This window comes from Haliotis asinina, chromosome 2 (genome assembly GCF_037392515.1).
Source record: "Haliotis asinina isolate JCU_RB_2024 chromosome 2, JCU_Hal_asi_v2, whole genome shotgun sequence".
Taxonomy (NCBI): Eukaryota; Metazoa; Mollusca; class Gastropoda; order Lepetellida; family Haliotidae; genus Haliotis; species Haliotis asinina.
The window spans coordinates 98,425,986-98,441,682 of NC_090281.1; the positions used below are offsets into that span (position 1 = coordinate 98,425,986).

At 39.7% G+C, this 15,697-nt stretch overlaps 1 protein-coding gene across 2 annotated transcripts in view; it reads right to left on the minus strand.

Annotated features, from left to right (window-relative positions):
* The window catches only part of LOC137274670 (eukaryotic translation initiation factor 5B-like), a 107,652-nt gene extending 94,406 nt beyond the window's left edge, over positions 1-13,246 (minus strand). The window contains exons 1-6 of one of the 2 annotated variants that reach the window (XM_067808001.1): positions 13,020-13,246; positions 11,286-11,405; positions 9,118-9,208; positions 2,557-2,694; positions 1,367-1,870; positions 146-239 (exon numbers count right to left, since the gene is read on the minus strand). In XM_067808001.1, coding sequence (XP_067664102.1) covers positions 146-239; positions 1,367-1,870; positions 2,557-2,694; positions 9,118-9,208; positions 11,286-11,405; positions 13,020-13,066 — 994 coding nt within the window. In that variant the 5' untranslated portion in view covers positions 13,067-13,246. Of the gene's footprint in view, positions 1-145; positions 240-1,366; positions 1,871-2,556; positions 2,695-9,117; positions 9,209-11,285; positions 11,406-12,604; positions 12,897-13,019 lie in introns of those variants that run through there. The other variant, XM_067808002.1, reaches the window with a different exon arrangement.
* Between the last annotated feature and the right edge of the window lie 2,451 nt (positions 13,247-15,697).

The following is a 15,697-nucleotide window of genomic DNA, read 5'->3' on the forward strand; positions in this document are numbered from 1 at the left end:
AGTACTTCTCCGAGTTACAGTGAGCATGACTTAATGACGCTTTTTGACATATTCCAACAATATCTTAATGGGCAACACCAATAGTTGGCATCACACACTACATCCATACTGGATTCCGAGGACGCCTGATTCCTGAATAACTCACCAGGGGGCTGTGTTCCTTCTTCTGGCTTCTCACTCTCTGCGTCTGCTTCCTTCGGCTCTTCCTTTTCTCCGTCCTTTGGTGCAGACTTCTTCTTCTGAAACAACACCTGACATTGGTCAGTCACTCCTTTTTTTTATCTAAAACACAACTGACACAGATCAGTCAGCGCTTAGATACTCACAACACCGACGTTGATCAGTCAACTCCTTTAAATCTAAAACACAACTGACACAGATCAGTCAGCGCTTAGATACTCACAACACCGACGTTGATCAGTCAACTCCTTTAAATCTAAAACACAACTGACACAGATCAGTTAGCGCTTAGATACTCACAACACCGACGTTGATCAGTCAACTCCTTTAAATCTAAAACACAACTGACACAGATCAGTCAGCGCTTAGAAACTCACAACACCGACGTTGATCAGTCAACTCCTTTAAATCTAAAACACAACTGACACAGATCAGTCAGCGCTTAGATACTCACAACACCGACGTTGATCAGTCAACTCCTTTAAATCTAAAACACAACTGACACAGATCAGTCAGCGCTTAGATATTCACAACACTGACATTGATCAGTCAACTCCTTTAAATCTAAAACACAACTGACACAGATCAGTCAGCGCTTAGATACTCACAACACCGACGTTGATCAGTCAACTCCTTTAAATCTAAAACACAACTGACACAGATCAGTCAGTGCTTAGATACTCACAACACCGACGTTGATCAGTCAACTTTAAATCTAAAACACAACTGACACAGATCAGTCAGCGCTTAGATATTCACAACACTGACATTGATCAGTCAACTCCTTTAAATCTAAAACACAACTGACACAGATCAGTCAGCGCCTAGATACTCACAACACCGACGTTGATCAGTCAACTCCTTTAAATCTAAAACATACTCGACACTGATCAGTCAGCTTCTGATGTTGGTAAATCTCCCCTCAAATTCACAACACACCTGACACTCATCATTTGCACTCTCAGCTGATATGTCCTGAAGGCTAAACAATATTCATATGTAAAAATCCTGTCTACTTCAATTTTTTAGGAGTATATCATTGGCTTCCTACAATTATATCTTGTGTTTGATTCATGGATGACCCCTAACACTGGAAGTTAAATAACAATGCCTATCCAGATCTCCAGATGTGCATCTTGAGGTCTAGATCAACAATGTACAAAAACAAATCACTGAATATACAAACCTGTAACTTCTTCAGTCGTTCACGTTCCTTCTTCTCCTTCTTCTTCTGTGCAGCTGTCTTGACAGTGCTTCCTTCCTCTTCATCCTCCTCATCTTCCTTCTCCTCCACCTTCTCACCTGCATCATCTTCTGCCTCCTCTGCTTTCTTCTCTTTCTTCTCCTTCTTCTTCTTTTTCTTCTTCTTGTCTTCATATTCTGCTTCCAGATCCTCCATGGTTACAACTTGGCCTTCAGTCACTGCAGGACTAGCCTCGTTCTGATCTGTTTCCATGCCAACATTATCTTCTTCTGCTTTCTTCCCCTTCTTACCTTTCTTCTTCTCTGCAGGTTTTTCAAGAGCTGCTAAAATTGCATCAATATCTTCTTCTTCTGCAGTTTTGGCTTTCTCTTTCTTCTTGGACTTCTTGTCTTTTTTAGATTTGGCTGTACTTTCGCCAACACTTTCAAGGAGAACACCATCAGATTTTGTTTCTTCAGTTGGTTCATCATCACTTTTTGTCTCATTCTGAAACAGAGACGGCACTGTTTGTGTACTATGGAAAGCTGAAACAACACTGTCAGTTGAAACATCATCAAGAACCATTAAACCTGAATATCCCTCTTTGCCTTTACTTCACTTACTAGAGAATCCTGGACTCCAAAATTACCTCACAAAATATGTACTGAAAATCTGACTATACCAGTCTGTACCCTGTTAGTCTGGACCTGATGAATCTACAGGTTTGAATGGTGCTAGTTTGAACCCAGTGAGCTGTTGAAAACAGATTGGTTTCAGTGTTGATTCTGTGCATGAGTGAGTGAGTGAGTGAATTTAGTCCTACACTGTTTTTAAAACATTCCAGCATATTTAATGGCAGGGAACACCAGAAATGGGCTTCACACACTGTACCCACCCATGTGGGGAATTGAACCTAGGTCTTCGCCATGATGAGCTAGCGCCTTGACCATTTGTCTCATGCGCTCAATTCTGTGCACGACAAATGTATAGTTTTTTCCCTTCATTATGATACACAAACTTTTCTGAAGTGAACACAGTGTTCCAAGAAAAGACAATACACAAAACAGCATTGGCAATTGAAAAGTATGTACACCAAGACACAGGTTGTTTCTCAACAAGCAGTGGCTACTGAAGACTAATCTAGCCCCATAATTCCAGATAAAGTGCATGACTACTTCAGTCATCGATCCTACCTCATCATCATCATCCATCATCAGCATCTGAAATGATGCCATTGGCTTCTTCCCCTTTGTTTTCACCACAAGTTCCTCGGTGTCTTCCTCTTCTTCTTCATCACTGTCCACAGTCTTCTTCTTTTTCTTTTTCTTGTCCTGAAACATTCAACATCAGTAAACATAAAATAACACTGCCATTATATGCCTTATAATGTATGTGATGTTATCATCTGCTCCGAAGACAAGCAAGGTTCTGTGACAGTCTGGACCTCGCACAACCGTTTCAGATCCACTGTTACAGTGGAAGATGTCTAAACCAGACTTACACTAATCTGGTTCCAAATTTACAACATTTATTATCACCTGGACAAGGTGGCGTGAGGTCATGAACAATGCCATGACGTTATGGTTCTTCTGTGACATTGAGTTCTACATGCCGCAATGGCATAGTCAGCCCATGTTTGAAAGTAGATTTGGGTTTATTTTCCTCAATTTAATGACTTTGGTATTAAACAGAAAGGTAATTTTCTTATTAAAATTGATATTTCATTCTTATCCTGACTCATGTTTATTTGCTCGTCAACCTCTTCCAACGGAAATTAGAGTGGGAACTTGAAATCTCTTGAAGTTCCCTCCTTAAAAGAGGACAAAAAAAACATCTTCACCCACGAGTACCCTCCCTTTCCTCCATATTTTGGCACTAATATTGGTCACATGATCAGCCATATTTGTCACTCTCTCTATAATTTTCGTAGCCCAAACAGAAGGGTTTGCAAGGAAATCCAAGTGACCTGAAGGGGGAAGTTGGAAGGGTTGACCTCACGAGTCAGAATAAGTATGAAATATCAATTTTATTCAGAAAATTATGTATTTTCCCTTATCCTGACTCATGTTTATTTGCTTGTAGCATCCGATGGAAGAGGTGGTGGGTCATGCCACTTCATGGACACTTGCAAAACATCCTGAATATCCCCACCTCTAGGGAACTATGATATCACTGTAATTCTCTTGTTTCTTTACCCAATTTCTGACTGGTATCTCGGGGGAAGCCACACTGTCTATCTGCTGTGACATCCACGTGTGGTCATGTAACTAAAGTCTTGTTAGTTTCTAGTTACATAACCATATATAACTATATACATCTCATAAGTTTTTGCTAGAAGTGTTCACCTGCTAAGTTACAATCCTTGCATCACATATTATCTAAAAATGTACAGGGTTTATAATCACTCGTGCTAGTTTGTCTTGATGTAAGCATGCACTCTCAAACAACCACCTTGTAAGTGAAGGTATCAAAAAGTCACATGATAAGGGTGAGCCATTTTCAGCGCCTTTGAGGAAGTGTTAACTGTGATGCTAGAATAAGCAAGCCAAATTGGTGAATACCTGAGATGTCCTCTGTGGCAATGTCTCTGAGACAGTGATTTACATACACTGTCTGATTTCCAAGAACAGTCCTCCACGATTGTTGTAATTGAGCAAGTTACGTGCAAAGCAAGCATAGATGCCAATTGGAAACTTGTCATGGCTCGAGCCCTGCTGCTTTATAAGCTCATATTTCTGCCTCATTGTTTGTGTCCGTTTTCAATAAATCTTGGGAGCTCTAACTGGACACTGAGATAAATCCTGTGTATCATGTAGTCCAAGCACTGTAGAAAATGCAGGGATGTGAAATTGTCTATCTGGTTGTCCTGGCAACTGATCTTCAGCAATGAAATCCCAGGTGTAGCACGCCAGGACTTGTGGAATGGAACTGAGTTCACGCAAAATACTGTATGTGGATTTCTGACATCTCAGCTGCAGTGGGTAAGGCAAGTAAAAATATAGTCTTTGTGTCAAAAGTTCAAAGGATGTCCAATCTAATCGTCAGTATTCCTCACTAGTGAGGTGTTGTAGAACAACAAAGAGATCCCAAGCAGGGGGCTTGTTGTTACACATGGACATACAGAACATCATTTGTAGTCTGGTAGCGTCTCACCAGTGCAGAAATGGTGTTCCGGTGGCAGTGGAAATGTGCAGCCACTTGTCATTGAGACATTCCCCCACGGACCATCCCAATGGCCTCCTGACGTCAGCCTTGGCATGCTGTGAGTTTCAATAGCCATTTAACTTTAAGGTTTGAACGATCGCAAGGGAGGGGTTGAGCTTTCCAAAGTACACACAGTATTGTGTGGCATTCTCTTGCTGCGTTTCTCTTTTCCAGAATGCAACGTATTGCACGTCTCAAGGACGAAATTACTGACATCACGGAACGTGGCATGTTACAAGATGGATACTAATCTCTGAGTTTCTCTGAGTTTTTAAGTTTGTGTATGCTCAGTACCTAGTATACTTGGTCAGTTTGATGCCTGATTTCACAGATATAACTACTGAATGCATTTAGACAGGTTGACAGAGTTGAACCTTTCAATCACCTTGTTTGTCTTAGATGACATAAGTAATCCACTATTTGAGGATGAGAAGCTTTCGATGCAATACATTCTCTGCACTTTGCGTAAGCTTCAATTCATTTCCATTTGTCATGATATAAATTATGTGCAGTTCTGCATAGTACAAAAGCACCTGCTCTTGTGGAAGATCCTCATTTTTCACGCATGTTTTGATACAATCCGTACATGAAACTGGAGTATACCTGGATTCTTGTGCTCTTGTTTGGTGTGCTGATGTACTAACAGGTTTGACCAGTCTGGTAGCTTCAATGCTGGAATTCTTGAATGAGTACAAGAAACCACATTCTTGCTGGCCTATAAGGTAGCATTGTTGTTTGTTTGATTTTTGCTAGTACTTGAGGTATTAGTACTGGTGGTGGAAATCTGTTGCTCTGATGCTCGAACATCCCGAACATTCTTATCCAATTGTTGAACCAGGTTGCAAAAACATCTATGAGTGGAAATCCTGTTACCCGAATAATGAGTTGAAATGCTTCTCGGTGCAACATCCATTCTGTTGGAGATGGTTTTCTCGGCTGAGAGAAAGAGTGTCTGTGAGAATATGAGATGGGCTTATGTAAATGTTCAACTGGTCGACTATGTTGAAAAGCTGAAAAGTTAGTTGAAGCAGATTTAACAATCCTGTTGATCCTTGTTTAACAAGCTACTGTGGAGTTGTCCATGTGGACCATGTTTCGTAATGCTTCCGACCAATGTTGTATTGCATTGATTACTGCCTTCATTTCCAACAGACTCCCCAATCCTTGAAGAGATGTGTCCACGTAAAGATGAGTATTGCAATCCGGTTCTGATAAGTTCCTGAGCAGACATTGGATTCCTGAGTCCACCAGAGGAGATATGGTTTAAGATTCACCAGTAAATGTATCGGGTTCACATAGGTTAAATGTGGATTCACACACTGTTGAAACAGCTGTAAATGTAACCTCCCCATGTGTGTCATGTCCTGGGCTGAGGTCAGCAGTCCTAGAAGGCATTGCTAATTGAGTTTCAATAGAGAGAGTAACACTTGAGATATTCAGGCTTGAATCTTGCTCCAAAGGCCTTGTTATCACGACCAAGGAACAGATGAAATTCCAAATGACAGACGTTCCACTGAAATTGACAGCCACTGAATAGGAATCTTAGGTATTTCCTTGACAGAGGGTGTATAGGAATGATAACATACGCATTCTTCAGGTCTATGCTGGCTATGTACTCGTGTGGACAAATGAGGTGTCGGAGTTGTGGAAGGCGAATCATTTTGAAATGTTGCAGTTTGGGAAGATAATCTTGACTGAATCTGCTCATGTTATAAATGAGCCTGAAACTTTCCTTAGAGTTCTTCTTTGGAAAGAGGAACACTGGGGAATAGAAACCCAGTGTGAGATGGTTCAACTTTATTTCTTCGACTGCATTCTTGTCTAGTAGAGACATAATAGTTTCTTCCAAAAACTGGGTTTGAAATAACTGAATGTCTGTGGTGTACTGTAAGTGGCGGAGGAGCCTTTAGTCATCTCTTAATACTCCACAATTTTCCCAGTACCTCTGTAAGTCTTCCATTCATGGTAGGTGGTTGTATGGGAACGACTGGGGTTGGAAGGCTCCAGCAAGTTCAAACCTGATCTTCAGCAACATGACTGTATGCCACTCTAAGGGTCGCATGGCCTCTACCGGAGGTAGTTTTGTTATTCCCTCTCAAACAACAAAAAGAGCCATGACCTCAATTCTACTGCTGGAATATTTCATGTCACTAGCATTTTGGATACCAGAGAAATTCAATTTGTTGGAATAACGATGCAATGTCTGATGAAAAACAGTAGCCAAGGTATCGATAGATTTAATCATCATCACCTCCCTAGATTCCTGTGTGACTGATCTAGCAACTTCCTCAATTCCTCCACCAAAGATGGTAGGCACAGACCAAGGGGCTTTAAGTAAGGGTTTGGTGAATCTATCACTCCAGCTGCAAGATATGTCTTTTTAACAGTCTTAATCCTGCAGAAGTGGATGCAAGGTGCTCTTTTCTGTGTCAAAAGGGCTGACAAAATCATCCTGTCATCTTCTGAACTTGAATTCTTGAATCTAGATATTAATGCTTCATTAATAGTCATAGAGACCATAAAAGGTACAATGAGCAGTGGTGTCTAAGTTAAGCTAGCTTCTTGTCATCCACTTTCTAAGATTTAACCTGTGCATCATTAATACGTTTACAGTCTTCATCAACGTCCAGAGCCTTCGTGAAGGGTTCCATATGATGTAAAGGATATCCTTTTGCTCTGAATTGTGGTATATGTAGTCTTTGATATCTTGTGGCTTTATTGAAAGCTGTGCTGAGACTGTCTGGAACCTTAGAAATAGGATCTATGGGAAGCACTGTAAGTGTATGAAAATCCTCATTGATCATCCTATAGGATCAAATTCCTGTGATGAACGTGTGGACCTTCGCGAAGGTGAGTATTCTTTTGAGAATACTGATACCTCTCATGACCCATGATGTAGGTGCACTGAATTGGCAGAGTTACCATCCTTCGTTGAAGATGCCTGCCCCAAAGGTAAATCATCTGGTGATTTAAGCTGCGTAGCAGTCCTTGCCTTCACAGCAGGTTTTGTCCCTTGCACGTCTAAGCATAGCAAATAAATACTGACTAATTCTTCAAACGATAAATGTCGACAAAGATCACAGCAGACATCAGAAGCACAAACCGTAGTGCAAGACAGTATTAGACAGACATAATCTGTACAGATCGGATACTGAAAACTGGTATCTACGACTCAAACGTGTTTTCATCAAAATGTAAACAAAGTATAAACCATGAGCACAAGCTGCAAATGTGTATGAAATACGTAATTTATACACAAATGTTTACATCATACTAATAAATATACAGACTGAAAAACATATACAGAAAAATTTGGATTATAGAACGAAATACACAAGGGAAAAGTGGCATATAAGGACCCCAAGACACCTACACAACCTTCCTGTTGGGCGAAGGAGAGAGTGACAAATATGGTTGGTCATGTGACCAACAGACGCCAAAATAGACGAAATTGAGGGTACACAATGGGTCAGTATGATTTTACATCCTCTTCTGAAGAAGGGAATTCAAGTTTCCACTAAAATTTCAGATAAAAGAAGGAGACAAGCAGAGTCAGGATAAGGAAAAATTATTATATTAGTTGCCGTAACATACCGTGTTCATGACACTTATGCCTGGATATCTGTATGTCCCACGCCCTCCCCTGGGTATGACATAGGCACTCATATAATATCCTCTGTATCCTGAATAACATTGAATCAAGTGAGATGTACAGAAACTACTGACGTTTTACGAATGCAGATCAGTGGAAGGGAGATAACTCTAAAACCATTTCTCTCTGCAAGATCTAGTAATAATTGCAAAAAGATTTGTTCCCATGCTTCAAACAATTCAAAATTAACACTGAGGTATTCAGTAAGATAAATATGTTGTTCACTGGTCCCTTGGAGCCAATGGGTTGATGTACACTCAATGTTTGTTTATGTTCCCCTCAAACAAGCTTCTGACTCAGAATTTGGTCACATAAGACAAACTTAATTAACTGAAGACTCTTCTGCACAATATGTACACATTCTGTTTAGTTTTCTGAATATCAATAAGATAAGAGACAGATCATTCCATGACCATAAAGCTTTGAAGCATTGTATCGTAAGTCAATATCAGTCCTGAGTGGAAAATTAAATTTATTTGCTAATTTAACACAGTTCCATATGCTGTAACTATACCTCATTTTTCAAATGTTAAGATAAGACAAGTACATAGACCCAGTATTTACTTGGTATGAGATGATTGCTAACGTTGAATTGATCACCACTCAGGGAGATGCATCATTCAGGTAATATTGTTCTTCATGTCAGATGCCAACAAGAAAGAAGTCTCTGCAAAAATCAGATTTTTGTCAAATCTTGACTACCATCTGAACCCAGTCAAAAGTACTCCTGATATGGATGGTCTGCACTGATCACTTAGAGAATGATCTTGATCAAATTGAGCAATTATCTAAGATATTATACTACCATTTGTGTGCCTGGCCATAGACCAAGATAGCAGAAAAAAAATCAGAGACTTTCTGACTGTCTATGCTGATATCAACAAAACAAATGTCACACCTTCTTCTTAGCTGGTTGGACATCTTCACCATTTTCCTCTAACTTCATTTCAAGGGACAGAGCAGCTATTTCGGATGCCACGTCATCTTCACTGCAAAATAGTATTTCCATTGGCAGGAATTAATCATACTGCAAGGTCACAGGAACATAGTAAGTCAAATGGACATGGACCAGAGATGCATGGTACTTGAAGGTATCACATGACCCCTGTCGTAACACGTTGATTGTCTGTATGTAATTGTTCAATCAATATCCTTGAAGTTGGGGAGCTAATAGTGAAATATGAAACTTCAGGGATGACAACTCACACTTTGGTGCAGATTCTTACACAAGTAATAACCATCTTTTAGCCTGATAACAGTGTCAGAATCTTAACAAAAACATTGCTGTGCAATCAACAAGAATCCATCATCCATCAAGCTTATGCTTCATCATGCTTGCACATATATGCCTACAGTATTCTATGAGGTGTAACACCAAATGTCAGTGGGGACTGAATGAGTTTTACAACCCTTTTGGTAACATTCCAACAGGTGGACAACAGGATTCTGCTTCACACATTTCACCCATGTGGAGAACTGAACCTGGGTCTTTGGCGTGACAAATAAACTAATTCGTAACACTCCTCTACTGAGTCTAGCAATCCCTAGTAGGTAACCTTTGAACGACTTATGACCATCCAATCGAAAACGAAATGGCTGAGCAGATTTAACCATTCAGACAATGACTACGGCTTAGGATTTGGTGGGACTTACAAAATTTCACTGAGACTGTTCCGTAAACAAACAAAACTCTGCATAAAACAGAGATATTTTACCTGCAGTATATACGCTTAGGGCTTTATGATGACATGGTTGCCATCAACCAACATTTTTGCAAGCTGACATCCTTGAATATCGACAAAACGCTATTTTCAGCGACTGTTTGATCTCAGTTGCCAGTGTTGCACTAGTATAGCATACTACATGTACGTCGTCATATGGAATATAGCAATCGGAATCATTCAGGCACAACCTTTCCAAGGCACAAGTTGAAAAGGTAAGTGCGAATGTCCACTTTCATGATTTGGTAAGCTGTGTTCTGATTGGTCAATCTGAAAGGTTACCTGGTGCGACCACCTACAAGGGTTTGTTAGACTCAGTAGAGGAGTGTTACAAATATTACTGAGACTAAGTTTAGATAGACTGGCATGACAAGTGAATGCTTCAACCACAAGCCTACCTCCCCACATCCATAAAACTGTGTTCAGACATAATTAATGACAGAAAATCAAAATGAGACATGACCAATCATCACTCAGATTACCTGCCAATATCAGACTATCTGATCAAAGCTAAACATATCACACACCACTGACCCCTACTGTTTCAACACTTGCAGGGAAAAACCGTTCAAAAGGTTCCCACTAGACCACAAGAGTGAGCGAGTGAGTTTAGTTTTACGCCGCACTCTGCATTATTCCAGCTATATGGAGGCGGTCTGTGAATAATCGAGTCTGGACCAGACAATCCAGTGACCAACAACACGAGCATCGATCTGCGCAATTGGGAACTGATGACATGTGTCAATCAAGTCAGCGATCCTGGCCACCAGATCCCGTTAGTCGCCTCTTATGACAAGCACAGTCGCCTTTTATGGCAAGCATGCGTTGCTGAAGGCCTGTTCTACCCCGGGACCTTCACGGGTTTAGACCACAAGACCCATGAGTGGACAATAATTAGTGGTTCTGTCAGTACTTTAATGGTCCAAAATAAAACTTGTAGATTTACGTTGAAGATTCACACAATACACCTTGCGGGGAATTAGGTCCGGGTCTTCAGCGTGACGAGCAAATGCTTTAACCACAAGGCTAAGCCACCAAAGCGACTGACATATACACCAACTATCACCTTGTACAGTTCCATACACTTCACTGTTAAAAATGTATCAAACTATAAATTGTCAGGTGAGACATTGCACTGAACAGCATGCAGTAAAATAATTAGCTGTGAAAAAACAAAATGTGTTTGAGAAATTATACACAGGGCAAGATGTGGCATGACAGCCATGTCATAATGTCCAACTCTTATGTGTTTTTACACGATGATGACTTACCAATCAAACATATGCTACACTTTATGGATAAAATGCATCATTTCTCCTTCTCAGAAATATTAGATGGCACTTACAATTCATCATCTCTCTTCCTGTTTTTCTTTCCTTTCTTTGTTGCCTTGGCAACAGGGTGAGGGTTTGTGTCTTTATGTTCCATTTCTGCCAGTGGGTCGATGACAACTTCCTCATCACTACTGCAAGAACATTGATATCAAGGGTTAAAAAGAAAAGGAAGCTTAAGCTAAACAAAAAATAATCCACTGACTGACACTGAATATTCAATATAACAACAAAGGCTAAATGTTGGTTATGCTGATTGATCAAAGATTTCAAAAGGCTAATTCAGACCAGTTGGTGTGAAACGATACCCTGAGGATTCATATGGCTTTCTTCTTGTCTCTAACCCTAAAACACAATCATTTGTCTAACAAAGAGAAAAACATTTTACCTAAAACTGCATTTTATTGGGATCTTCAACCCTCATAATCTAAATGACACATTTCTTGAACGATAACGGTGTGGAATCATATAAAGAGACAAACATTCAAAATAAATGATTAAATATCAGACCTATTGTTACGTAAGGAACTATTAAGTTCTGCAGTATATTTTGCCATACTGCTGTGGTGAAATGGGTTTTTCCACTTGTTCAGTTACTCGGTACTTTCCTGTACTATTTAAACAATAATTTAACACATAGAAATTCAACCTAACACACCATCATAATACAGTGTAATACCTTTATGCCAAACATGGATATAATGAAGTGATGGCTATAGCAAACTGTTTAAAAGTCCTGAATAAACCTCTGCATATTATCATGTAATGAATAACAAATTCTCAATAATGAACTTAATAGATATAGCAAACTGATGTGCAATCCCCGGGAGTCCCAGCTAACACAAATCAATGGTGTGGATACAAACTGAGCGAACTCAGTCAGCGTCATTGCCAATTAACGGTGCTCACTTTGAAATCAGTGTGTAGCTGGACTTTTCTTCCAGTTAACACCACAAAGAACTCTTCATTTAAAATCTGAGAAATGCAGTGGTGGTAAGAAGTGAAGAGGGCGAATAGCTTAGTTGATTGCAGCCAATATCACTGGAATCAAAAACTGAAATTGCTTGCTATTGGCAAATCAGACAAGTCATGCTGTTTTAAAAACTTTCAGAGTATGCCTGTGTATGGAATGTATTGTACTGTAAGTCTTTATTGTTCTTTCAGTGTAATTGTGTCAATAGCGAACTATGGATATAACAAACTAATTTCAGTGGTCTGTTGGAGTTTGTTATAAAGGTGTTTTATTGTAACAGCATGACTGTTTTATTTAAACACAACTTATTTTGTCTTAAGTTCTAATGAATTCATAAAATTTCAAACACTTTTAACTTACCTTTGCCTCTTTTGTGGTGCTTTTTGATTGAAGTGAAATGAATTGAAAGGGTTACAAGACAATATGTCAGACAGGATGTCAAACGCTTCAATAGGGAAACACTTATTCTGAGTGAGACAATCCAACTACTAGTATTTCCTTTATAAACAGTCGTGAATCTTTCATCAATATGGTAGACTGACAGAACCTGCCTGTGACAAGCTTTATCATATACGACTTCAAAGTACAAATAACATTGCACCACTTCCGGCCATAGTTTCATGGACTAGCAACGGACAGCAAACGTAGGGTTCTATATTTAATCACCAGTGACATGCGTTTACACAATCACATGTCAGTACTATCTGACAGCATACGTGCGGGTATGAAAACAAGTTAACAACATGTGGTTAAATGTCGCCATACAATCACTTACAAGTCATCATCGGCTTGTCCCTTCTTGCCTTTCTTTGGTTTCCCCATACTTTCTGTTCACTGGCTTTTGTTTAAATAACCATCCAGCAGTCTATTATATTAACTTCTAATTTTCGTTCAACAGTATTGTCGGCCGAATTGCACTTATTGAAGAAATCTCCTTTACAGGTGCGCATGCACTTTTGATATCCGGTCGATATGAACTCTGGGAAATGGAAGTAAAATCCGGACGATCAGGAAGTCAGTTGTAATTGACAGGACGATGTTCGCATTTGTGAAACTTTGCTAAGGATAAGGTTTTGGTCATTAAATAGATTAAGAGTGACTATCTCGCTAAACACTTATTTGTAACCACAACCGGACCTCATTTTCGTGACGAACGGACAAGAATGCAGTCTTTGCCAGACACCAGGATAGACTTGAACTTCTGACTTGAATATATCGTGGCAGAATGCTCGGAGAATGGATTCGCAATAAACACTTTAACAGACTCAAACTTTCGCATTTCAGTTAAATCAGTTTTCGGGATCGAACTCAAAACCTAAACCTAAATGATTGGGAACACCTTTAAAATACGGCACCACAACATCACGTGAGGAGGTGAGGTTTAGTTCAGCTCAGCTAGCTAAACTAGGTTAGCGCGTGTGGCTGCAGTTTTAAGGCAAAGTCTGCTGAAGAAAAAATATAATTTATTTGAAAATTCCCAGTTCCCCAGATGAAATAGTAGTTCTTGGAATGGCAGGTTACTATTTTAGGGGTTTGGGGTTAGCCTTGTAGTTCACTCGTCATGTCAAAGACCCAGGTTCAATTCCCACATGCGTGCAATATGTGAAGCCCATTTCATGTGTCCCACGGTGTGATGTTGCTGGAATATAGCTAAAACTCACTCACTCACTTAAAACTAAACTCACTCTTTCCCTACTATTGTAAGTTATGTCAAAATTTCTCAATCGCTTTGTGCAAAATATATGCCGGTCCTTTAATTGGTCCTTGGGTAATTATTGATGAGGACCACTACATCATGAGATTGTAGTCCTGGTGGCAGTGAATTTTTAAGGTAAGTCTACAAACATTATTTTGGATCAGTGAACCACAAACAGGACCAGTAATTACTCACTGACCCCAGACTGGTCCCAGACTTTATTTTCAGCCCAGATGGATCTGACTGCAAGTTTCAGAAAAAAGTTGGAAAATTTCAAATTGAAGAAATCTTCACTTCTGTCCGGAACTAATATCTAAAATGAAACTAAAGATCTCATTCATAATGTTGAAGATATCTTTATATAGGAAAGATTGCAAAGAAACTACCCAGTCCCTTAAGAGCCATCCTTGATATCTCCAGGGTATATGTTCCGATGTCTCCACAATAGTGGAGACTTTTAGGAAGTTATACCCTGGAGATATCAAGGATGCTTAAGAGCAGGACATGATTTACAGATATCTTAAATAGCTCCAACTACATATCCATAAATTGTTCCAATACCAAACTGGCGATGAGCTTTCCTCTGTATTTACACCTTATAGGTAGCGAGAAATCCATTTAGAATGCCTTTTACATGGAATCACCCATTCAAAGTATTCATAATGAAATAAATGATATCTGTTATAACACTTGTGGAAATCAGCTAAAGAATTAATCTTCAGCAACCGATGCTGGTTGCGATGATCAAGTGCTCAGACTCGCTGACACATGTAAGTGTACTCCAACTGTGTAGATCGATGTTTAGGATGAAAATCACTGAATAGTCTGGTAAAGACCCAATTATTATCAGAATGTCTCCATTAACTGGGATATTGATGAGTGGGTGTATTTCCGGCTCGTTGCCACGCTGAAAAGGTTGTATGGACTGATGTCTCACTACCATCAGCAATTCTTGTCCTGCACATGCTACACTCAGCAGTATTCCATCTATATGCTTCCCACCTGTGAACAATCTGACCTCAGTGACACAGTATAGTGACTGATATACTGAACACCCTCACCAGTGGGCCATGAACAATGTTCTGTGAACCAAACACTAAGAGTGGATCCAGTTGGGTGGCGTCCACTGACCGGCCACCATTGTATAAACCAACCTCAATGCTACAACAGTCACAAGTTTTTGTCAAGGTGTGGGCATAATGGGTATCCTTCAAAACCTTCCACATCGCAAAACTTCCACAGCTTTTAACATTTCTGGTTGACAGTACACACTTTGGCACACTGATTACCTTGGTCTGTACTTAAGCCCTTTAGTCAATGAAGACAAAAAATCATTTAGTAATAGACTGTATATTTTGTTCAGGCAGGGTTATTAACAAAAATACATTAAAATAACAGTGCACTGGTAACCTTTTTTCAGGTCTGTTGCTTATGAACCTGACCTTGGTGGAATCTTCTGGGGAATGTGAGTGTTCAGTAGGATCGCTCAAACACTCGCCTACTGTGGTACATCTAGCCTTACACTGTGTACTTGAACATTTCCAGTGTATGCACGACTGCCTTTCCACATGCCTGTTGTACTAACAGGCATACACATGGATCTTTGGTGTTCGTCTCTGAGACAATACAAAACCCACTTTCACTATATCTGCAATGAGGATAAAATGAAGCACTTTCAATATCTTATAAATATGTGTGTTTCAGGTTTATTACTTAACTGCTTTCTTCTCTACGAAATCTCTAGTCTGCTGAGTTTC